Source organism: Gracilinanus agilis, chromosome 5 (genome assembly GCF_016433145.1).
Source record: "Gracilinanus agilis isolate LMUSP501 chromosome 5, AgileGrace, whole genome shotgun sequence".
NCBI lineage: Eukaryota > Metazoa > Chordata > Mammalia > Didelphimorphia > Didelphidae > Gracilinanus > Gracilinanus agilis.
In genome coordinates, this window is record NC_058134.1 from 181,892,325 (window position 1) to 181,919,377 (window position 27,053).

The window sequence follows — 27,053 nt, forward strand, 5'->3', positions numbered from 1 at the left end:
GAATCTTTGCAGTCAAGATCTTCCAGACTTTTAATGCCTTTTATTTTCATGTGAGTCTTCTGAAATATTACTCCCCTCTACTTCAAGCTACCCCCATGAAAATTTTCATTTGAATTCTCTGTTAATAAATTGAATTAGAAATATTAGGAAATTCACTTATTTTTCAAAATTCTAAAATTTTGTAAGAGTAATTTGGAAAGAATTGCTTAACAAATATCTGTCCATTTAGATGCAGAAATCTGTGAAGAAATTGGCTTTAGAATTTTCAGGTTTCCATTTGAGCGTAGGAGACATTCTCACATGATAAAGTCTCTAAAATGCTTAAAAAATCACCCCACTTTTTTGTTCTTTGCATTCATCAGCCGCTCCGGCTTATTATGGATTTTATCAGTCTTAAATTAACATTGTTCTTCAAGACCATGACATTCTTTTTTTACTCATCATTAGTTATCTGTCCTCCTATCTTTTGTGGAACTGTTTTAACCTTCTTTTCCCAACATCTGAATCATTTAGGTGTTCAGAATTTTGTTCTCATGAATCTACTAGGCCTCTTTAGGAAACTTCCCCTGTATGCTTTTAGCCCTTTGGGGTCTTATCTATCCTGGCTTTAAATATTTAAACATTTTCCTTGAATTCAGGGTATATTTCACATTATATCAGTTTTCCTTCCTACCTATTTATCACAAGATTTAAGATGGAACGGCCAGTTCTCCCTAAGCTATTCATCATTTCTATTCTACCAACTTTGTCCTTAAAGTTGGTGAGATTCAGGTCCAAACTAGTAGTTTTCCCTCACTGCTTTCTCTCTTTTTAAAAGACAAAACTAGCACAAAAACATGCCAGATCTTTGTCGGCTGCTTTGCTTTTTACAATGAAAGTTCTAGCAGATGTTTGGAAAGCTGAGGTCCCTATTGCTACTGTATTATATCTTTGTGCCAACTTTGTATCTAGGGCTTCCTTCTTAGTCTTCATGAACCCAGGCTGCCCTTCAAGCCAAAGGAGACTCTGGAGGAGCCTAGAAAAGGACTGAAGTAATATAGGTAGTTATTTATTCAAAGCCTCATAGGATGATTTACTTGCATTGTTAATAAAAAACAAATGCCTGCTGTTCACCATCTTTTGTAGGACCTCATATTTCACAACTTACATAGAGAGCTTCTATTTTCTCCTGTTTTTTTTATTTCTATAAAAATAAAAAAATGGTTGAAGTAATATTACAAATTTTATGACTTCTCTCTGAACATTCTTATATGTATCTCAAACTACTGAACTGCATATAACAGTACTTCAGTGACTGCTCCTTACCCAGATCTACCCATGAATTTATGTTCTTACTTTTAAAGCCGTTTGCTCAAAGAACATCTGCTGAGAAAATGGTATTGTGCCCTTAAGTAACTTCAAAATTTCCCATGATTCTTGAGCATGGCAAAAAAAGATGACTATTAGACCTGGTAGGAACCTTATCTTCCTCTTTATTTTATAAAGAAGAAAAAAAATTCTGCAAACTCAGTCAACTCTGAAGGAAACATGCAACTAAGGGTCAAAGCTGGGATTAGAAACTAAATCTCCTGATTGTCTTTTCAGTATTGTTTCCACCCTCTCTCCTATAGGTATCCTATAAAATGGATATAAATGAGCTATACACTGTTCCACAAGAACACCAATATAATTAAATATAGATCAAATATATCTTTAACCCAGTAAAATGAATATATGAATTATAACAGACATTTAAGTGACAATTTTGTTGTCTCTTGATTTAGGAGAGTTTTTGACGTATTAAAAGGTTTGATTTCATGTTGCCTTTCCCCCATTAGTACTCGCTTATGCCTAAAAATATCAAAAGCAACCTTGAAGGAATAGATGTACAAGAGAGAGAGGAAAGGAAGAGTTCTATTCCTTTGCCTTGATCCCGGCAGGGATGTTTGTAAGCTTTCATGTCAGTTGTGGAAAACACTGGTACTGCTGTGCTGAAGAAAGTTTGACCTTCTCCTTGCAAATGATTTCTGAGAAATCAAATGAATGATAGGTATTAGCACTTAATAATGATGATCGTGGTATTGGCGATGACAACAATTATGTAACACTTTACTGTTAACAAGACATCCAAGTGGCTCAGTGGATAGAGCTGCAGTGGACAGTGTGGTCCACAGGGTCACCAAGAGCTGGACCTGACTGAACAACTGAATGAAAACAAATTATTGTTAAGAAAACTCTATCCACTGTGCAACCCAATTGCTTCTAGAAACTATTATATTCTGCCTTATGTATTTTTCTGTGGAGTTTGGGAGGCAGAGAAGAGGAAGAGGTTCAGAACTGTGATTTGTGTATGGAAAATACTCAGTAAAGAGACTTTCTCCACCAATAAAGATCGATATCTCATCTGTAATCAATAACCTCTGAAAGCTGTCTGAAGCACTTAGCTTTTAAATCATTTGTCCATGGTCACAAAGTAGCTAACAAGTTAGAGCAGGTAGGTGATCCAGTGGATAGAGTACCAGGCACAGAATCAAGAAGACTCATTTTCCTAAGTTCAAATCTAACCTCAGATACTTAACTATCTGTGTGACCCTGACCAAGTCACTCAGCCCTGTTTGCTTCAGTTTCCTCATCTATAAAATGAGGATAATAATAGCACCTACTTCCCAGGATTGTTGTGAGGATGAAATGAGATCCTATGTAAAGTGCTTCACAACTTTTAAGTGTTATATAAATGCTAGCTATTATTATTCAAAGAAGAAAAACAATACATTCCTTTCTTCTAAGTAGTTTGTCATATAATAGGAGGGATAAAGACATATATGCCAATATGGTTGACATAAAATAAAATGTAAGGACTAAGGAGATTTCTAAAGAAAGTACTGTACCCAGTAAATGGAAGAAATAATGCCCACCTGAGGGGGTTAAAGAAGCTTTCAAAAAGGAGGCCATCTTTTCCATAAAAGCATTCATTCACTAATATCTGTATTTAATAATCAGTTAATGAGTAGATATTTTTATTATGTTGTGAAAGACAATAGAAATGTCAACCAATGAGTCTTTATTTAACACCTACAATATGCCAAGTACATCAGTTTTGAAGTTCTAAATAATGTAATATTGCAATTATTGATAGAATAAAATTCTAAAATAGAAAACAATTTAAGCAAATCCTGAGAGCTTATTGCAAGTCCAATATAAAAATGTTTTATATATCACTTACAAATATGGATTTGCAAAGGATGTGAGAAATATTTTTATGGAGGTATGAATATATATTTTATATAAAATGTGTAAATCATGCGTAAGCATTGCTAAGCAGTTATACAATGAAAAAGAAGATAAACTAATAGTGCTATTAAATGATGAATTACTTTCAGCAATATCCCTCTGTTTATGTGAAGAGGCAATGTAATGCAATAGATCTTATCTTTTTCTTTCCTTTAGCTTTGTAACAAAATAGTATTTCTGGTAAGCTTTGTTGGAAATCGTGGAACATTTACTCGTGGGTACCGAGCAGTTATCATGGACATGGCCTTTCTCTACCATGTAGCATATGTCTTGGTCTGTATGCTGGGTCTTTTTGTCCATGAGTTCTTCTACAGTTTCTTGGTAAGTATCTATCTAAAAAAGACAGTAATATTCTCTCTTACTTATATATGTTCATATGGCATAGATCTATCTCTTATATACATGTGTTTCTCTCTCTATATATTTATATCTATATCTGTATCTATAAGTATTCAGGGCAATATGAAAATTTTTCATACTCTCCCATATACATGATTTTTTAATCAATATTTTACCTAGGATTAAGTACAATGATTCTACCTACTGTTCATATACTATTCTCATGATTTGTTCCTCTCTTACTCTATTACATTTTTAGCTTTTTGATTTGGTGTATAGAGAGGAGACCTTGCTCAATGTTATAAAAAGTGTCACCCGAAATGGTCGCTCTATTATTCTGACTGCAGTCCTTGCTCTCATCCTTGTTTACTTGTTTTCCATTATTGGATTCCTGTTTTTGAAAGATGACTTTACAATGGAAGTGGATAGACTGAAAAACAGAACACCTATTACAGGTAATTTTTTTTAACTTTCTGATGGGAGAATATTACTCCTCTGTAGCTTGTTGACTATATTATAGATAAAAGCTAATGGATAAAATTTTTGTCTTTTGTTTTTCTGGAAATAATGATTTGTTCACTGGTGAGGGTGCTGACATGGCATCCTTGTCTGCAAAAGAGGGATAATAATATCACCTACCTCACTAGGTTGTTATGGGAATCAGTAGGTTAATATATTTATGAGACACTACAAACCTTAAAGCACTATATAAATGCCAATGAGGAGGAAGAGGAGGAAATTGATGGCTGAATAGGCAGTTGGAAATGCCAGAGTTGAACTCAGCATAAAGATTTTGGATAGATACATAAATCTGGAAGTTCTCTAAATAGAGTTAATAATTTTACACATTGTAGTTAATTTTGCTCATAGGGAATCAAGGGAAATAGTAACAAGGAAGAAAAGAATAAGAACTAGAAGAGAGACTTTTGGAATACCTATGGGTAGTGAGAATAACCTGGATTAGAACTAGCTAAAGATCTTGAGAGGGGAGTCAGGTATTGTCATTTTCGTTCCTAACATAGTATCTAGCACATAATAAATAATAAATATTTATTAAATCAGTGACTGACTGAATATTGCCTTCTTTATCTTCTATACAATTATTTCCCTGATTTATTTATATATAAAAATCTTCCCCAAACATTTGCATTTATCTTACCATGCATGTGAATTTGCTTAAAGTTCTCCAGAATTTTGGAAATTCAAACAATTTCTTAGATTTGTAACAATTCAGCATAATCAGTGTATATTCTGATGAATGAATGAGTGATAAATGATTTATTAAGTACTTATGTCCTAAGGCACTTTGCTAAACCCTAGGGTTACTAATACAAATGGCCATGACATTCCCTGCTCCAGAAAATTCCTTTCAAATGAAGGAAGACAAATGACAAAGTAGATCAGGGATGCGGGAGGATGAGTATGGCAGTACGGTTTGGAAAATGGTCAAGAAGTGGTGGTGAAAGGTTATCTGTGAGGGCTCAGGGACCCAGCAAGTCAAATCTAAGCATTTCTGGTGGAAGAGGACTGAGAAAGATAGTTAGGGTATATGGATTATTTAAATCGGTATCATTTCTTTTGTGAATATGGTGATAACTTTAAACAAACTTCATTATTCTGTCCTAGAAAGGAAATAACCTCGTTTGACGATCATTAATATCAGGTGAGGCATAAAAGGGGATGTGTGCTTGCCAAAGGTGTTCATTACTCTCATAGAGAAGAGCCATTACAGAGTTGAGACTGAGGAAGGATTCTTTATAGATGGTGAGGCCCTCCTAGCACTTTTAGTTTGTGTATGACATGATGTCTTATTTGTTATATCAAGGCCAGGAACTTTGCAGAGCTTCCTTGAAAAGAACCAGAATCCATCAAAAGAGTCTGGCCCAAGCATCCACATGGGAAAAACCAAATCTATGGAGGATGCCTTTTATTCAGCATATGACTTACAATTAGACCAGTGGGAGATTCCTGCAGCTATATTCTGCATTTGGGGAGTAAGAACAGAGGAAGCAAAGCAAGAGTTTAGAAAGGCAATAGGACAACGAGACATAGACATTCTATTTAATACACTGAGCACCTTCATGTATAATCTATTATATTTCAAGTAAGGACAGAATATGAAAGATAAAAGGTCTAGTTGGAAGGCATGGAAAATACTTCTGGATCATGTGAGAACAAGATAGAAGACTACATACTTTCTCTGATCCCTACCACCTCGCAAATCTCTCCAAAACAGAAATTACACACCAAAAAGAAAGCAATTTTAGCTATCTTCATGGGCTAGGATACCGAGTAAATAAAAAAGATAAAAACCCATTAACCCGAACTCACTGACCCTGAGTTCTATTAGAATGCTACTGCTACTTGCAGTGAGGTCACCCTAGAAAACTCAAGGACCTGAGGGCTTATAACAAAATGCCCCCCACCTTTTCCTAATGCCAGAGACCTACCTCCAGGCTGTGAAAGTTTACTATGAGGCAGTTAGGGTCCCAGAAAGTCTTTAATAGCAAAAGCATGCTGGGGGCTGCAAGTACACTGGCAGCAGACAATCCCATGGCATTGGTACTACAAAGCCTTGACCTGCCTGGGAAGGGCCAGACAACCCCGGAAGCACCAGCACAGAAACACTCTGAACTGCCATTGCCAGATCAAAGAACTGAAGAAGAGAGGGAGTGGGGCAGGACATCGAGTTGGGATGCCATGTGTGTAGGAGGCTGTGCTTCATTCCACTAAACCTGAGGGAGAGGGCTCAGCATCCAGCTGGGGTCCACCTGAAAGTCCCTTGAGACAGAGCCCTAGGCTGGTGAACCCCAAGTTACCTAGCATGAGAGGAGGCTGAGACGCTTTGAGATCCAGCCCCAAAAGAAATCACAGTCGGAGGGGACAGAATCAGAAAGTACATAATAAGGGAAAATGGGAGGAGCATAGGAGGACTGAAATTACCGAAGATCTCTGGAAGAAGAAAACTCAGAGACCTTGAACATAAACAAGTGTTTATGTTCAACAGGGAAAACACTGGCAACATTAGGAAATATGGCTTCCAGACCTAGTAAATGAGTTCGATTATAACAAATTATGAGCAAGGATTACCCCTTCCACCATATAAAAATATGGGGAATTGTAATCTTTGTGGAGGAAAGTATCCACACCAATGAAATGACAAATCCTTCACTATAATGTGTTTAATTCTCAGAGATGAATAAGAAAACAGCCAAGATAATGGGGTAGCAAAAAGTAAGCTGACCTCTTCTCTATGAGTACTACACAAAGGTCTAGAAAATGTACCAAATCAAGTCCTAATTTGTAAATCCCAGGGGAAAAAATACAGTGAGTCATTCTTCTAGCCTACATCAGCCTAGAGGCAAAGAGGTCTACTAATACTGGGAACATATTTTAGCCAGGACAGGGTATGTAGAGCCTCATAGTATGGAGTCTGAATATGAACAAGAAGTCCAAGACTTACACAGAGGGTCCTAACCTTGTGCAGGGAGCAGGAACCAGTGCCAAATGGAAGCTGTTGCTCATCACCCAGTGCTAGATTACAGGTCCTGGGGGGGGGGACAAAGTTGGGCACTTACACTTAGGGTTTCATTACAAGTTGTGCAGCCACTGGAAGCACTAGGATGTGTCATCAGCCAAGAGAAAGTTCAGAATCACACAGCAGCTGTTGGATCTGACCCTATGAGTGGAGCAGAGTTGGGGAAAGAGAGCCTTTCTCAGTTTTAGCCCCAAACCAGTCTTAAGCCTGCTATGAAATAACAAGGTTGGGAATCTCAGACCAAGGGGTATCCTGCAGTTTTTTCTTTTGAAACCTGAAGAACTTTCTAAGTGGCTAATTTCATCAGCAGTCACTGGAATGTCAACCAAGTGCAAGCCTGTTTTTTAAAAAAAATAATTTATTTATTTGATATAGAATATTTTTCCACAGTTACATGATTTGTATTCTTTCTCTCCCCTTCTTCCTCCCCACTCCTGTAGCCAGTGAGCAATTCAACTGGGTTTTACATGTATCACTGATCAAGACCTATTTCCATATTATTAATATTTGCAATAGTGACCATTTAGAGTCTACATCCCCAACCATATCCTCATCAAACCATGTGATCAAGTAAATGTTTTTCTTCTGTGTTTCTATTCTCACAGTTCTTTCTCTGGATGTTGTAAGATGGAATTCAAGGGGGGCTGATTTCAAGATCTTCTTTTTACAATGTGAATAGCATTCTTTCTCAAAAGTCTCTAAGAATTGTCCTGGATCATTGCATTGCTATTAGTAGAGAAGGCCATTACTTTCGATTATGCCACAGTGTATCAGTCTCTGTGTATAATGTTCTCCTGGTTCTGCTCCTTTCACTCTGCATCAATTCCTGGAGGTCGTTCTAGTTCACATGGAATTTTTCCAGTTTATTATTCCTTTTAGCACAATAGTATTCCATCCCCAACAGATACCATAATCGAAGGGCATCCCCTCATTTTTCAATATTTTGCCACCACAAAGAGCATGGCTATAATATTTTTGTACACATATTTTTCCCTATTATCTCTTTGGGGTACAGACCCAGCAGTGGTATGGCTGGGTCAAAAGGCAGGCAGTCCTTTTATATGTTATTTATATAAATAACAAGCCCACTTACATGTTTTTCAGAAGCATACCCAAGTCAGGCCCTTGCAGAGCTCATACCAGGGTAGTGTTTAGATTTCACTCTGGATAAGACTATTTTCAGGACACTGAAAGCTTACATGTCCTTAGCCTAAGCTGTCCTGAAGCCTTGGAATAACATAGCACTTAATACCCTGAGAAAACATCTTTAATAGATACTTCAAAGAAAAAACACAATTTAGACACAGTTCAGCTAGAATTCTTAGAAGAGATAAGAGTTTTAAAAAAGTTTAAATGATTTGATGAATGAAATGAGAGTTCTAGAGGAAAAATAGAAAATAAATTAAAACTATTGAAAGAAGGAATTGAAAGAAAATGAACAAGGTTAGAACAAGAAGTACATGCTTTATTTAAGCACCGTATTCTCTCAAGATTGAATGAATAAAAGAAAATTTAATGACTTCGTGAGACAACAGGAAATATGAAAATAAATTGAAAAGACAAAAAAGAAGAAAATATATGATCTTTCATAAGAAAAATAACTGACCTGGAAAGCAGCTTGAGGAGAAATAAATAATAAACTTAAAATAAATTTAAAATCATTAGGCCATCTGAAAGCTATAATCAAAAACTTCTACAACAACCAGTCTAGACATCTTATTTCAGGAAATCATAAAAAAATAAAATCCTGCCCAGAACTCTTAAAACCAGAGAGCAGTATGAGAATAGAGAAAATACACTGGTCAGCTCTTGGAATAAAACTCCCAGGAAGATTATAACTGAAATGTAGAGTTTCCGGGTCAAAGAAAATTTTAAGCATCTAGAAAGAACATTCAAGGACTGAGAAGCCACAGTCTAGATCACACAAAATTTAGTATCACCATTATTACACCATTATAAAGGAATGGGGAGCTTGGAGTATAATATTCTAGAAAGAAAAAAGACACAGGCTTATAACCAAAAATAACATCCATAAAAAGGATGTAATTCTATAGGTAAAAGATAAAGCGTGATGCCTGGGCAGCTAGGTGGCATAATCAATAGAGTGCCAGATATGGAGCCAGGAGAATCTTGCCTCACACATTTCCTAGCCGTTTGATCTAGGACAAATCACTTGTTCTTCTGTCTTAGAAATTGTTACTATGTCAGAAACTCAGGGTAAAAAAAAAAAAAAAAAAGCAAGGTGCCTATTTTTCAAGAAGCTTATATAGTCTAGTGCAGTGATGGGCAAATTACAGCCTCCGGGCCAGATGCAGCCCCCTGAAATGTTCTATCCAGCCTACAACATTATTCCTAATCTGATGAATACAAAGTAGGATACACTACAATGAAGCTTCGAAAGAGTTGCCTTAGAAACAGACTGACAGATGAGCATTTCCTTTCCTTTGGCCCCTCTTTAACAAGTTTGCCCATCACTGGTCTAGTGGATTTGTGCACTAATAACTAAAATTAAAATTAGAATATTTTTAATTTCTAAGGAGGTACAGAGTATTATGTGGTATCATAAAATGTAGAGAATGTTATGGTTATGTCTGGCCACTGTCTACGATTGAGAAGCAACTGTGAGACTCATAGAATCATAGAGTTTGAGAGTGAAAAGGGTTCTTAGTGGTGTACCAAATTTATGTCTCATTAATATGACTTTTCTCCCTCAATAATTTCAGTAAGACAGTCTTCAGAGTTTTTCCCCAGTATATTTTCACACTGAGAAGTATCAATGTCAGAGAGCTCCATAATTTAATTTATCTTTTAAACACCAATAATTTACTTTCTAAGGTTAGTAATCATTCCATTTTGCCCTTGAAAAATGTAAATATGGTCAGTTGAAGAAAATCCACATCAGTTCGATGTCCCAAATATTTATTAAGTGATTTTTTAAAGTTGAGAATTACTGTTAGGGGAGGCTTAAAACTGGAAGAGGGATACTTGCCAAATATGTTCACTACCACCATGACTGATTGAAAGAAAACACATTTATTAGATACTTAACATTGCAGATACAAATACAAAATCTAGATACTATCACTGTCTTCAAGGAGTTTGCATTCTAAGAAATAATATATATTGGGGAATGGTAAACTAAGAAAGGGAAATCACAGAGATAGTATGAGGAATAGTAGTTATAATATAATAATAATAATATAATAATATAGTAATAATACTGTTGATTGTCTAAAAGTTGATTGTCACACTCTTTCCTAAAGTATTGGTAAGGGTTGATTAAAGTTTATAGAGTAAGAAGTTGTAAATCTTGGGGCACTATAATCTCTGAAAAAACTTAAATTGTTATTGGCTCAAAGGCTTATGGATACTAAGCTATAGATTTCTTTTTCTGTATTAATCTTTTTCTATATTTTCTATTCAAGTTATGACATTTCCTATTGGTGCCATGATACATTAATTCCATGCACATGTTCCTTCCTCCTTCCTTTCTAGAATTCCTATCTTTCTTCAAGCTTTTTTGAAGCTTGCTTTTTTTCGGCTCATGTTTTTAGCAGTCTTTCCCATAACTCCCTACTTAAGCCATTTATTTTCCTCAATTGTGGATATATACCTATCTGTTTATAAAGTATGGTAGTATTCCCCCCAGTCCCTAGACCCTGTAAGAATGCATGTTTTTGGAGGAGACGTTTTTTATTTAGTCTTTATATCTCCAGTGTTTATCACAGTGCCTTGCACATAGAAGACATTGTTTAAAGGCTTCTTAGATGGGATTGAAAGCTACAGAATCTTCAAGAGCTAGCTCCTTGCCTTAACATTTATAATAATGCCTTAAGATTTCCATTTTGAAACCCTTGCCGTCCCCTCATCTTTCCTGCCTGTTATTCTGGGCATAAACATTATTATTGCTTTGCACATAAATGGGAAAACTCTGGTTTGACAATACCTCATATGAAGAAAGACAATAGTAGTAGGCCTTCAAATTTATTATGACTCAACATGATTATCAAAATAATGATATTTAGCTCTTAGGCTGCATTGTTATACATGTTTCAGAGGAAAATGGGAAAAAGTAGTCTAGTTGTACTTTTCTGTGATCAGGTCATATTTGAACTCTGTTGCTTGGTTCTAATCATTACATTTTAAAAGAGACTGACAAATTGGAGCTTAGAGCAGAGACCAGGGATTTTAAAACTTTATCAGCTAAGGAATAATTGAGCTTGGTTAGTCTGGAAAACAGGAGATTTAAAATGGATATAAAATGCCTTTAAATATTTGAAAGACTTGTTTTCTTGTAGGCAAGTGCATAGATTTGTTTAGGATAGCTCTCAAAAGCAGAATCAGGACCAATATGTAAAAGTTATTAGGAGGCAGTTTTTGGATCAACATAAGGAAGACATAACCTAGATTTAAAGATGAATGCTTTCAAACTTTTGGATGTTGTTCAGTTATTTTCAGTAGTGTCCCAATCTTTGTGATCCCATTTGGGGTTTTCCTGGCAATGATATTGGAATGGCTTGTCATTTCCTTCTCTAGCTCATTTTACAGATGAGGAAGCTGATTTATGCTGCTCCAGACCCAATGTTAAATGCTAAGGATACAAACAAATAAAAATAGCTCCTACCCTCAAGGATCACACATTCTAATGGGAGCAGAGAGATGTAAATAAATAAGTGCACATATAGATCTATAAAGATGAACATTTTAATATGACAGTGTGAAGATATATATGAATATATATACAAGTTTGTATATATGTTCATGTGTAATGCCTAAAGCTAGCATTATTTGTAGTGGGAAAATACTAGAAACTTTTTCAATAATTAAAGCAGTAAAGTAAGGCCCTCTCCCTTCCCCACTGTTATTTAACATAGTTTTCAAGATGAAAGTAATAGAATAAGATTAGTGAAATAAATGGGAAGCATGAAAATAAAGTAAGATACAAAAATCATCCTTTATTTACTTTTTAATTTCCCTCTATCTAGATTTTTTATATAACACCTTATGTAGAGATTTATATTCATACATACAATATATATACCAAGCATGTGGAAGAGTAGAAGGCTCTAGCAGCTAGGAAGGACTTAGAAAGGCTCCCTGGAGAAAGAAGATGGCATTGGTTGAGTTTTGAAGGAAGCCAGGTAAAGACCTTCCATGTATGGAGGGCAACTGATGCAAAGGCAAGAATATGGATGATGGAGCCTCACATGGGAGGAAAAATAAGCAAGCCAGGTTAAGCTAAATGTTAGAGTATGGGAAATGGAATAAAGGATAAGAATATTGGAAAAGTAGGAAGGGGCCAGGGTACAAAGAACTTTAACTAAAGAAAGGACTTTATATTTGATCATGGAGGCAATCACAAGCTACTGGAATTTAATGTGCATTTTGGACCTATACTTTAGGGGAATTATTTCAGTAGTTATGTTCGAGAATGGATTGGAATGCGGAGAGGCTTAAAACAATTAAAAAGTTTTTATAATGGTCTAAACTAGAGGCAATGAAGACCTAAACTGGGAAGGAATGTGTGTATGGTTGTGTGAACGGAGAAAAGAGGGCTAAGGGAAAGATATTTGAAGATTGTAATCTATTTGGATATGTGACAGATCAGGAAGAGTAAAGAAGTTGAGAATAACTCTAAAAATGATCTAGATAATTGGAAGAATAAAAGTGTTATATATAATAATAGCGAGGTTCAGAAGAGTGATGGGTTTGGGGGAGGCAGAGATGATGAAATCGGTTCTAGACATACCAATAAAATCCATATATGAGTTAAATATTGCCACTTTTATCTCTATTCCATTTTTTGTTTTCTGTTATAACAGGTAGTAATGAAGTTCCTACGATGACGCTAACTTCAATCATGGGAGCATGTGCTAAGGAGAATTGCTCACCCACAATACCAATTTCAAGTACAGGTTAGTAAAAAAGAGGCCCTCTACAATGAAATAACTTGCTATCTCTGTATTTGTATTTATGTGATGAATATTATTAACTTTTATGGAGTGATACTTTAGTCATTTTATGACATGATGAAGTTTAGGAAGTGGGGAGAAGAGATACACAAAAAGCAGAAGTCAGCAGCCTTTAAACCTTCCTCCAGCAAATGAAGGAGAATGGAGAAAAAAGAAAAGTTAGACTCTTTCCTCTTGGCCCCAGGGGAAAAAGTAGCAGGTTTTATTTTATTTTATTTTATTTTTTTAAACCCTTAACTTCTGTGTATTGGTTCTTAGGTGGAAGAGTGGTAAGGGTGGGCAATGGGGATCAAGTGACTTGCCCAGGGTCACACAGCTGGGAAGTGTCTGAGGCCAGATTTGAACCGAGGACCTCCTCTTTCTAGGCCTGGCTCTCAATCCACTGAGCTACCCAGCTGCCCCAAAGTCGCAGGTTTTTAAAAGTAGGAGCTGATCAGATAAGGCTATTGGTCAGCTTACAAAAGTTGATTTAACCCATAATTTACCTGAAGAATCAAAGAGATGAAAATTACAAAGAAGCAAATTGGGGTTTGGGCTAAGAAGAACCTTCTCACAATTAGAACTATACAAAAAGGCAATAAAAAAAGGTGGCTTTCCCTTCACTAGACATCTCAGGCAAAGACAGGATGATCTCTCCTTGGAAATGATGCAAAAGGGATTCTTCTTCAGGTTTGATTTAGATTCGATGCTCTCTGAGGTCCTTTTAGACTCAGATTTTGATACTCCCTGAAGGTGTATTTGCGTATCTACTGGCTCCATTTACCCATTTCACATCCCACTTCTGCTCTGATGATTTTCTTTTTGTTTTGGACTTGTTACTTCATTGGCACAGGTAACTTCCATTCTGGAAACTCCCCTTGTCAATGCACATTTGTACTTATTCATCTGCTTAAGAGTTACTTGTAATGCTGGGAGGTTGTAACATCCAGAATCACATAACCGTGTGTCAGAGGTTGAATTTGAATCCCGTTCTTCCTAACATCAAGGCCAGCTCTATACTCACTTTACAAGGCTGCCTCTCCATAGGACTCACTTCCTTAAAATAGCAATAGTTTTTCTTTTGTCTTTGATATCACTTAACAAACTGTATCAAACTTATTGAGAATCTATTCAGTTCAAGTTTAAAACCAGATTGTACTCTTAAAGTTAATTTATAAGGTGGTTGTTTGGAATTTGGGATTCACTCTTCCATAGACAATAATAAATGATGGTTACTGACCAGCTTAAAAAATCCTGTTTAACCCATAATTTACCTGAAATGTAATGTTGCACTAATAGTTTTATGCATTCAACCTCCTGTGTTGAAATACAGTTCTAGGAGCATATGTATTCAGAGTTTTAGTTTGGAAATCTAGAAACAAATATTAATTTTTTATGTGAGAAATGAGACACTGCTTCCTTCTGTCCTTTAGACTGTAGGGAAAGGTTTCCTTCAGATCAAACAATTGGTGGTAACACCTTTGCTTGAAGCAGGTAGAAAGCTAGAAAGTGAAGAGAATCATACTGGCAATTGAGTTGAAGGAATAGTAGAAATATGGCCCTAGTCACTTCCCTCTTTTCTTCTTTAGACCCTAGAATTTGACCCACTGCTGCCTTTTCCATTTCAGAGGATTAATATACTCTGTCCTATGCGATCTCAATATCCCATCTCTCCCCCATGCTCTTTCTCTTTTTAAATTAACATCTAAAAGGGAAAACTTTCCAGTTTTACCAAGTAGTTGCTGCTGGTTGTTTAGGTATACCAAGGATACATCTCTAGCTAAGAAAACAGAAAGATGGATGACTTTGGGCATTTCTTGGCAAGATTTAGGATAAAGAGTGAGGATAAAGATTTATTCAACCCTTTTGTTTCCTGTCACTGTTCAAATACTTTAGATCCAGCCAAGAATCTACCATATAAAATAACTAGATTATTAGGCTGGATAGAGAGGTTGGGGAAAGGATGGTATTTCCAGGCTGCTGAAGGGAAAGATCCAAGTGAATGGGAAAGGGAATCACTGTAAGGTGATTTGAGAAAGCCAGCAAAATTTTTAACAGCTGGATTTTGGTCAGTTAATCAACAAGCATTTATTAAAAGTGCTGTGCTGATCACTGGACATATGATGAAAGAAAAAAAATATATGATCCTTGCTCCCAAGGGTCTCAAACTCTAGTGTTGAAGAAAGTAGGCTAATAAGTACATACATACATACATACATACATACCATATATGTGTGTGTATATATATATATCAGAGAGAGAGAGAGAGAGAGAGAGAGAGAGAGAGAGAGCGTGAGCTGGAAGTGAAATGGAGGAGGGGAGAAGAGTAAGAAAATCTTGGTTTAGTTACTTGCCAATATGTAATCAGCATGAAATTTAATGTCTATGAGGCTAAGTGGACTCACCAATAAAATGGCTATAATACCTATTCTGTTTACTTTTTGTGATGATTAAATTGGATGATTTATATGAGACTGCTTTGTAAACTATAAGGTACTAGACAAAAGCAAAGCATTATTATCATTATTTATTTTAAAAATATACTTTTAGCTTCTGTATTAAAATTGATACTATGTACTAGTTCAAAAGCAGAATAATGAGAAGGGCCAGGTAATTAGAATTAGGTGATTTGCTAAGGGTCACACAGCTAGGAAGTGTGAGGCCAAAATTGAACCCAGGACCACCCATCTCCAGGCCTAGATTTTTATCCACCAGGACACCTAGCTGGCATTTCCATTATTTATTTAAATAAATATTTAACGCATTTTAATTTACTTATCATACAATCTATTTATTTAAATCATTATTTGCTTGAATTTTATATGTATTTATTATTTATTTAATCATTATTTATTTAAATACATTTTAAAGCCCTCCTTGCTCTAATAATTAGAATTTTTTTTTAAACCCTTACCTTCTGTCTTGGATTCAATAATACTGTGTATTGGCTTCAAGGCAGAAGAGTGGTAAGGGCTAGGCCATGGGGGTCAAGTGACTTGCCCAGGGTCACACAGCTGGGAAGTATCTGAGGTCAGATTTGAACCTAGGACCTCTTGTCTCTAGGCTGGGCTCTCAATCCACTGAGCTACCCAGCTGCCCCCTTAATAATTAGAAATATACAGAGAACAGGGCTATAGGTATCAGAAACAAGCAATAACATTTCACATAGGATAGCATTAGAAACTTCAGCTTTATTGACACTTCTGTGTATACTTGGCTGGTGAAGTAGTACAGTTCATTTGGTGCCCAGTGCACCTTCACTGCAAGTACAACAGTAATTCTGTACATTTACTTAGTTTTCCAGTTTCAGCTGAGGCAGAATGAATCAAAATGCAGCATTTTATTGCCAGCATAGGTCAATAGCAGCAGCAACAACCATGACAGCTTGTCATTCCCTTGTGCCCCATTTGTATCATAACCAAAAACCATTCCTCTATGTAAAACAGATGTGTAATTTTGGATCCATCATTTAATTCCTCTAAGCCTCAGTTTTCTCCTCTTTTGGTTAAATTAGATGATGTGTATCAGACTGTTAAAATGGAGATTGTGTCCTCAGGTCAGCCCAGAAAAACCTATTTTACCCATCATGCCCATAAAGTAAGGTACTCAAAGCCTTATGGAGCCTAATCACTCATTTTTCTCTGGAAAAAAAGTATTACAAGTAACAAATAGGAACATCAAGAACAGATCCCCTCCCATGCACTGGGTCATTTTAGGCACTAAAGATGAAAACACACACATCATACTCCTATGAAGAGGGCATCGAAGGTAAGTAATGCAGGGGCTTCAGAAGGACATTCCCCAGCAAGAGAAATGGGAGGACAAGGACATTGCCTTCCCTGGGTAGCTGTGACCTTTCAGGCAGCTGGTATAAAGATTGGGGAGTTTGAATTGGTAGCTGATTGTTTAGGGGCTCACTTTATTCATTATCTTTTTGGTGTTTGATATAGTGTCTGATGAAATTCACTTTAGTGAAAACATAAATAAATAGAACCAATTTGTTAGTTTTTGCCATCTATAGTATGTCATTGGTTTAAAAGCACAATGAAAGCTAAAGATTTTTGTAACATACCTCACTGTGCTTCAGAAATGTCTTTATATGAGATCAGTATTAAAATATAATTTACAGACTCTACTGAGCAGCTGTTTTTTTACACAAGAGGGCTGTGTCACAAAATCACTACACATACACACACACATTCACACACTCACACGGAAGTTTGTTGAAGAAAGGCTCAAACTCGTACTAAGATGGAGTCTGAATCATCAGCTCCCAAGGATACGATTTCTATGGATTTTGGTTAAGTTTATTGCCCCAGCATCAGAAAATTTGCACTGTATTTGTAAAACTTTTGCTACTATTCATTCTTTTTGGCTACAAATATTAACTTAAAGAAAGGAAAAGAAAAAGAAAGTTGTTTCTTTTTTTTCCTGAAAAAAGAACAAAGTACCTCTGAGGAAGTTTTCAAAGCTGTGGAAGAATTGGCCATCATCAAGATAATTTTCAGCTAGAAAACAAATTGGGCATAGGGGAAGAGGAAACACAAAAATGCACTAATGTTTTGGTGTTTTGCTTTGATAGAAAAGATTGAAAAAATACCAAAAAAAAATCTAAGAACAACACTCTTAATCATTTGGATTTCCTAGCAGGTGTCCACTGATTTCCTTTTCTTCTGGTTATAAATGATTTGAAACAATTCTATAATGAACTGCTTCTAACTAAAATTTTAGAGTACCAAGGAAGGAATTTACAATTCTATTCATGCTGTTATAGTGAGTTAATGACAATTGTTGTTTTCTGAGCTTCTCTAAAATCTGACCATGTTAGCTAATCACACACTCATGGAACTGGTATTTATTAAATGCCATTATTTTTGAGTGGCCAGTGTTTAAGTTTCCTAGGAGCCATAGCTTAGGGGGAAAATATTCTGTAGTTGTTGCATTGTATTATTTCTTACTTACCTTGCATAAAGCATCATATTCCCATTTATTAAGTTTATTATAAAGAGAAATCACATGGAAAGAATGCCTGTGCTTGAAGTAGGACCTGGGTTTTGACCTGCCCCTAAGACTTATAAAACAGTAGTTAAACCACTTATCTTGTCAGTTTCTTATTAATGAGATGATAATAATATCTGTAGTCCTAAAATGTACATGTTTCCTTTTTAAGAAAAAAAATCACTATAAACTTAATTATCAACATGGATAAACGTTTTCATTCCAATTTCCATTAAACATTTATTAAGCACCTACTGTATGCCAGGTATCATGCAAAGCACTGGAGATACAATTAATAAAAGAAACATACTGAATCCCTCACCTTGCTACTTGATTTGTGAAACCTTATTTATTCTCTCTCATTATACTTAAAAGGCAACCACACTGTTTCCCAGAGCCCTGGATGAAAATTTCTCTAAAGCTAGTCTCATTTCATGTCCAGGACCTCGCCAAAAGGGAATGGAAAATTACACAATGTTTAGTGTAAATCAGGTATAGGACTTCTATTTATTTCTTTGTATCTAACACAAGAGCCTCACAAACTCACACAACATAGGCATAAACAAGCAGAAGTAATAATTTATAAATACTGTTATATATACCCAGAATGTTAATATTTTTTTTAAACCCTTACCTTCCGTCTTGGAGTCAATACTGTGTATTGGCTCCAAGGCAGAAGAGTGGTAAGGGTAGGCAATGGGGGTCAAGTGACTTGCCCAGGGTCACACAACTGGGAAGTGTCTGAGGCCAGATTTGAACCCAGGACCTCCCGTCTCTAGGCCTGGCTCTCAATACACTGAGCTACCCAGCTGCCCCCAAGAATGTTAATATTTAAGACATCATGATGTGAAGCATTTTTGGAGACTGCTGAAAAAGCATTTCATTTCCACCTTGGCTCTGCACTGTTCAAACTCATCCCTCCAGATTCATGGATTTTGGTGGTCCAGTCCAACAGTTGGGCTCCTGCCAATGATCATCATTTTCAATCCACTGGAGTAGTTGATAATGGCTCATTCCAAGGTACAAATGGCACAAGATAGCTTCCCAAGATGGATACATCAATCTCAGAATGGCCTCATGTGCTTAAACAAACATTAATCTTACCAACTATATAATTTATTTATAATAACAAAGGATGCAAAAACAGAAATTAATATTTCAACAATCTGAGAAAAGCCACAACTAAAATTACAACAAACAATTGGCTACAGTGATGGATGCCTCTAAAACAGCCAAATTCAATACTTTCAGGGTAGAAATGTAAAGTTTCAAGTATTCTTCTCATGACAACTTTTACACAGAATTAATTATCTTCTACACAAAATAAGAATTAAGCTCATTTCTCTCATGTTATGTCTGTACTTTCTCAGAGATCATAGTAAATTTCAGTAGTCTCTGACAAACTTGCTCTTCAAAGACAGATAACTGTGCAAGTCTTGTTAGGAAAAAATGTATGTTCAACTTCTCTCCCTACACTCTTAGATTGCTTCAACAGATATCAGCAAACTCTAACTCCTTATAGTTCTTTTCTCTCTCTTAGAGGTGCATTGACAATAATACCAAAGTCTTTTCTGAGGAGGTGGAGATTGCAGCACTTGCAATAGCATTTGCCAGGTTATATCTCCTCACAATGACTGTGAGGACAGGTTAGAATCAGGGATCATATGTGAATGTGCTGCTTTCCATTGGCCTCTTCCCTCTGCCTAAAAATATGTTCAGATATTCTCAGTTCTAAAAAAGCAAACAAAAAAAACCTAAAGCATTTTTTCTCCCTTTTATATTAGTAATTAAGATGATAGTAGTTATCATTAATTTAAGATTTGCAAAGCACTTTAAAATATCTCATTTCATCCTCCCAAAAAGGTAGGCGCTATTATTATTGTCCCCATTATCCCCCAATGCCAGATTTGAATTAAAAAAAATAGTGCCTTCTTTCTATTTTTCATCCTTACCTAACTCTATTGTTCCTTACAATCTCTTTTCTATCTCTACTATAACGCTGAAATTGTTTTCTCAAAGATTATTGACCTTTTTAAAAATCCTTACCTTTTCTTAGATCAGTACTAGATATCAGTTCCAAGGTAGAAGAGCAGTAAAGGCTAGGCAATTGGGGTTAAATGACTTGCCCAGGGTCACATAGCTTGGAAGTATCTAAGGTTAAATTTGACCTCAGAACCTCTTGTCTCTAGGCCTGGCTCTCTATCCATTGAACCACCTAGCTGCCCCATCAATATTCTTTTAATCAACAAATATAGACATCTTTTCTTGGTTCTCATCTTTCACTTCTGTTCATTTTGGCCAATATCTTCTTAACATCCCCTCTGACAGACAGACAGAGATGGTGGGGGGAGGAGAGAGAGGGAAAGAGAGAGGGAGAGGGAAAGGGGGGGAGAGAGAGAGAGAGAGAGAGAGAGAGAGAGAGAGAGAGAGAGAGAGATTGAGAGAGATTCAGCACTTGAAATTTTCACACGCCCTCTAGTTGCTTGATTCTATGACTGGTATGTGGAAAACAGCATTCTTTATAACTGGTTCTAGCTCCATCTGAAATGCCAAATCTCTTTCTGTTCCCAGCAACTTCTATATGATCAAATCACAAACATTTGTATATTTAAAGCATCAGGAGCTGTGGGTCTGAATTTCACTTTGAGGGAACCTGAAGCATGTAATCTGAGCACACTCCTGGCAGGTGGCAATTATGACTGTGCTATGTGTTTGTCTGGTATTGGGTACTGGATGCCATTTTGAAGTGTGACTCATGACCTTAGTTTACTAGGGATCTCATTTGTGTGGGAACTCCTTAGAAAAAGGATCTTGAAAAAATCCACACTCTCCCTTTTGGTATAACTCTTATTAATGTCCCCTCTAAATCCTCCATAGATACTGGAAGCCTTCCTCTAGGTCTTTTGATAATATGGGTACCAGTAGAGGATGTGGGAAGTCTACTATTCCTTGTGTATACTACATGGCCAAGCCACCTTTATATGTTTATTGATACTGTTTCTTAAAAAGCTTCTTTTATCCAACTCTCCATTGACATAGTGCAGCCCATTTAAGCTCACTCCATATCTTGCTGATGCCAATTTGGATAAGCTGCAGTCTTGTTTCTTTGGGTGTTGTAGCATTCCATGACTCACATCCATATATAACACCAGAATATTGGTGTTAAAAAGATATTTAGTTTGGTTCAGGGAGATATTCAGGGTTATTAAAAGTACTGCATAAATTTCTCAAATGAAATCACGGTGTCTTCCTCCTTTTAAATTTTGGCCCCAGTCACCATTAAAATTCAATACTTAAGCTAGATATTTATATTGATGGACTCTTTAACTGAATATTACAGTCTAAACAATAGCTATTCATATAATGGTTTCCCGCCCCCTTCATGTTAGGTCAAATTCTTTTGAGTGATTTTGATTTTCATTTAGGAAGTTTACAATATTCTTGTCTTGAGTTGATTATCACATTGCCACATGCAAATAATAAGCATCAGGAGACTTTTACTACTAATAAAGTATACTTCTTCCACTTTTGGCTCTGTACTGGACATTCTCCATGAAAGTGGCAATCATCCTTGTTGAGCAGGTCTCCTCATTTTGAGCCTTGCTTGATATTAATGATTTGAGAATTATCAAAGACTTTATACCCTATCAAAGAATTGTTTATCAACTTAATGTATTAAGGGTAGGGCACATGATGGGGAAGATCCTTTATAGCAACATTATGTTTTACTAAATGAAAACTGTTTTAGAAGTCCACAAATAATTGGCATAGCACATTTTAGTCAGTTGTTTGTCTATAAAATGTAGTCCAATGTAGAGTATCATTTTCAAATCAGTGACAGTTTTCTTTTCATTTTTCATAAAGCATGTCCTTGTTCGATTCAGAAATAATTCATCAAGATTATGTTTGGACCCAGCAAAGTCTTGGGCTCAGCCTAAGTCCAAAGAAGCTCACTATTGGCAGTCTGGATATTTAATGATGAAATCTTTGGCTATGGCAACTGAAGAAACAAAAGGAAAAAAAATAAATCTCTCTGAATTCTGTTTGCCTCTTTCCTTCTTGAAGTAATGATGGCAAAAAGGAGGATAGAGGATACTAAAAATCATGATTTTTACATACCATCTATGAACGTTAGTTATTAGGACTCTTAATTTGGCATCTATGTCCATTAGCAAAAGAATGCAATATTCTCCTGGAAAAATATTTATATAAATCTTGACATAATCACTATAAATAAAATTAGAATTTATAAGGATGTTGCTGCTAAATAGCATAATTTACAGTTGAGACATAAATTAAGGAGTTAGAGCTTATAAAGGCAAAATGAAAAATCATTTCATGGGGAATTTGGTCATCTTATAAACATTTATGAAAAGATTACAATAAAATTAATTCCTACTCATGTGCCAAATATGTGTTTCATGAAGTAGGTAGAAATAGCAAGAGTGCAAATATAAGGTCTGAAAAAATTCTGCAGATTTTTTGATAAGACCCTACAAATTAAATAACAATATAATTTAATTCCCTGTGACTTCAGTGCAAAGGATGGAAGGCTAAAAATACATGTTGGAAAACATAATTAAGGAATGAGAAAAAAGATCAAAAACTTCTACAGTGTTCAGAAATGTCTTGATTATATATTCTAAATACTTTGAGAAAAGTTAGGAAGAATTTGAAACACGAAATAACACCACAAAAGAAATTTACTTGGGGAAATTCACTAATTTTTAACAGATGAGAAACAACTAAATACAAATGTGTGAGTCATTTCTGAATCAGTTTTTTGTGAAATAAGAAAAATACGTTTACTTGTGAGAGCACAGACCAAAATCAATACTATATTAGAAGGAAGAACAAAAATTCAAAGTAAATTTAGTGATAAATTAAATCAGCTCTATCCTGACCTATTTAAATTAGCTGTTTATGATTTTTTAAAAAGGGAAATGCATGGAAGTGACATCAATATCAATAATCACCAAACTCTATGGAAGTTTAATGAAAAATCATTTGAAATAAGGAATACTCACAGAATCACATCATCATAGAATTTTTTATTTGGAAGGAGTATAAATTACCATATAGTTCAATGTAACTCCCAAATAGGAGTCCCTGTTAGAGTACATCCAACAAATAGTCCTCCAACCTTTGAATATCTTTAGGGAATACCTGCTACCTCTTAAGGCAGTCTATTTCATTTGAATAGTTATAATTGTGAAGATACTTATATCAAGGTCAGAATTGCATCTTTGCTATTTCTCCCTTTTGCTCCTAGTTCTTCACTCTGAGCATAACAAGTCAATTAATTTTTAAAAATCAACAAGCATTCAAGTGCTTACTGTGTGCTAGACGTTGTTCTAAGCACTAGGGATACAGAAAAAGGCAAAAAGAGTTCCTGTGCTCAAGGATCTTGGATACTTTTGATGGGAAGGAGGCAGGCATGATACAAACATGATACAAAGTATAGGGAATGTAAATTTAAGTGAAAAAGGCTCAAGTGGCTGGAGATTCTGGGAATTTCTCTTTAAGGTAGGAGCATTTGAGCTAAGTCTTAAAAGAAACCAGATATGTCTAACATCAGAAGTGAAGAGGGAAAGCTTTCTAGGCATGGCAGACAGCCAATGCAACAGCACAGAGGTGGGAGATGTAGGGTTGTGTGCAAGGAAAAAGAAACTGGCCAGTATTGCTGGATTGTAGTCCAGCATAGTCATAGAATAGGAGAAAACTGAAAAGGTAGGAATGTACCAGGCTATAAAGAGTCTTGAATGTGAAAGGAATTGATATTTACCTCTAGGCAAGGGAGCCACAGGAGTTTATTGTGCAGGGGGTGAACAGTTAGACCCATACTTTAGGAAAATTTTGGCAGTTATGTGGAAGATAGATTGTCATATAAAAAGCCTTAAGGCTGTGAGATCAATTAGGTTACTGCAATAATCAAGGGAAGAGGTGATAGGGTGCTTTGTTACTTATAAAATAAAATAGGGTGGTAGCTGGGTGAATGAACTTCATCTGAATTATTATGGTCAGTTCTGAGCATCACATTGATAAATTGTAGGTAAATCAGGGCAATCAGTGCCCCTTTGGGGACCAAGGCCAGATCAAATTATTGTTCTTACTGTTTTTCATTCATAGGACTCCTCTTTTTTTCTTCCTGTTTTTACACTATCTTTCATGCCTAAAATGTACTTTTTCCTCACCACCTCCTGAAATTTCTAGTTTTCTTAAAAACTCAGCTCAAGTATTACCTACACAAAGCTTTTCCTTACCTTTATAGTTGCTAATACCTTCCCACTAAATTTATCTAATATTGATTTTGTATAACCTTGTGGTGTGCATTCTGTTGCCCCAGCTAGACTTTAAGTACCTTGAGAACAGGAACTACTTCATTTTTGTGAAAGTGTTTAATAAGATGAATCCATCAAATAAATGCATTTAAAAAAAACAAATTACCTTCTGTTTTAGTATCAGTTTTAAGACAGAAAAATGGCAAGGGCAAGGCAATTGGGATTAAGTGACTTGCTTAGGATCACATAGCTAGGAAGTGTTTGAGTTATATTTGAACCTAAGTCCTCCTGACTCTGGGCTTGGCTCTCTATCTACTGTGCTACCTAGCTACCCTCAAGTAAATGCTTTTTTATTGATTGATTGTTGGGAAGATTAACTGAAGTATATACCAAGTGTACTAGTATATTGTATTGTAGGAGTGTTGAAGGATTGTTTTCCAAGGAATCTGAAAGAGTAAATAAGGCCAAAGACTAAGAATTTCAGATATATTTATTTCAAAAAATTCATCAGGAAGTTATATATATATATATATATATATGTATATATACTTTCCCATTTCTACCACATTATATAGGAATATTCTCTATATGTAGAAGGTATCCTTGGTGAAGATTTGTGAAAAGCACGATTTGTAGAAATTCCACATATTTATCATAATAATTGACTTAAAATTATAAAAAATATGAGGTCCCACTAAAATGATTTATTGGTTTTTGTTTTTTATATTGTCTCTTCAATACACTCCATCGTCATAGAACCTTCCCTTGTATGAGAGACGTGCTATAAATATTTTTGTACTAGCAGGTCCTTCCCATTTTTTATGATCTCTTTGGGATATAGACTTACAGGATCCAAGGGTATGCACAGTTTTATAGCCCTTTGGGTATAGTTCCAAATTGCCCTGCAGTATGGCTGGATCTGTTCACAACTCCACCAGCAATGCATTAGTATCTCAGTTTTGCCACATTCCCTCCAACATTTATAATTTTCTTTTAGTCATATTGGCAAGTCTGATAGGTGTGAAGTAGAACCTCAGAATTGGTTTAATTTCCATTTCTCTAATCAACAGTTATTTAGAACTTTTTCATATGATTATTGATGGCTTTGATTTTTGCATCTGAAAATTGCTTGTTCATATCCTTTGACCATTTGTCAATTGAGGAATAACATGTTATTATAAATTTTTCTTAGTTTTCTACAAATCTGAGAAATTAGAGCTTTATCAGAGAAATTTTCCATGAGACCTTTCCCCCAATTTGTTGTTTCCCTTCTAATGTTAGTTATATTGGTTTTGTTCATACAGCATTTTTTAAATCGAATATAATCAAAATTACTCATTTTACATCTTATAATGCTCTCTATTTCTTGTTCTGTCACAAATGCATTCCATAACCATAAATCTGCCAGGTAAACTACTTTATGTTCCCCTTATTTTCTTATGGTATCAGCCTTTAGATCTAAATTGTATACCCATTTTGACTTTATGTTGCTATAAGGTGTGAGATATTAGTAGGTATCTAATTTCTGCCATGCTGTTTTCCAGTTGGAAACATTTTCAATATTGTATATTTACAAAGTGGTTAGGATGCTCTGCTTGGTCCATATACAAAATGCCTTCTAGTGTACTTAAAACTGAAGATGCATATGACTTAAAGATAAAATTAAAATTAAGATCTTAAATGCTATGGTACAGTTTTTTTTTTATTTATTTTTTAGCATTTATTAATAATCATTTTTAACATGATTACATGTTTCATGCTCCTATTTTCCCCTTCACCCCCCGCACTCCCCCCACCCATGGCCGACGCACTTTTCCACTGGTTATGTCATGTGTCCTTGATCAAGACCAATTTCCCAATTGTTGGTGGTTGCATTGGTGTGGTAGTTTCGAGTCCACACCCTCAATCATGTCCGCCCCGACCCATGCGTTCAAGCAGTTGCTTTTCTTATATGTTTCCTCTCCTGCAGTCCTTCCTCTGAATGTGGGTAGCATTCTTTACCATAAATCCCTCAGAATTGTCCTGGGTCATTGCATTGCTGCTGGTACAGAAGCCCATTACATTCAATTTTACCACAGTATATCAGTCTCTGTGTACAATGTTCTTTTGGCTCTGCTCCTTTCGCTCTGCATCAGATCCCGGAGGTCTCTCCAGTTCGCCTGGAACTCCTCCAGTTTATTATTCCTTTTAGCACAATAGTATTCCATCACCCGCATATACCACAGTTTGTTCAGCCATTCCCCAATTGAAGGACATACCCTCCTTTTCCAGTTTTTTGCCACCACAAAAAGCGCAGCTATAAATATTTTTGTACATGTCTGTTTATCTATGATCTCTTTGGGGTACAAACCCAACAATGGTATGGCTGGGTCAAAGGGCAGGCATTCTTTTATAGCCCTTTGAGCATGATTCCAAATTGCCAGCCAGAATGGCTGGATCAGTTCACAACTCCACCAGCAATGCATTAATGTCCCAATTTTGCCACATCCCCTCCAACATTCATTACTCTCCCCTTCTTTCATTTTAGCCAATCTGCTAGGTGTGAGGTGATACCTCAGAGTTGTTTTGATTTGCATTTCTCTAATTATTAGAGATTTGGAACACTTTCTCATGTGCTTATTGATACTTTTGATTTCTTTACCTGAAAATTGCCTATTCATGTCTCTTGCCCATTTA

The 27,053-nt window shown here is 35.8% G+C and overlaps 1 protein-coding gene across 1 annotated transcript in view; it reads left to right on the forward strand.

The window, feature by feature from the left end:
* Window positions 1-27,053, forward strand: part of ITPR2 (inositol 1,4,5-trisphosphate receptor type 2) — a 529,867-nt gene that overhangs the window by 437,478 nt on the left and 65,336 nt on the right. The window contains exons 49-51 of the mRNA XM_044679064.1: window positions 3,427-3,591; window positions 3,869-4,064; window positions 12,970-13,062. Coding sequence (XP_044534999.1) covers window positions 3,427-3,591; window positions 3,869-4,064; window positions 12,970-13,062 — 454 coding nt within the window. The remainder of the gene's footprint in view (window positions 1-3,426; window positions 3,592-3,868; window positions 4,065-12,969; window positions 13,063-27,053) is intronic.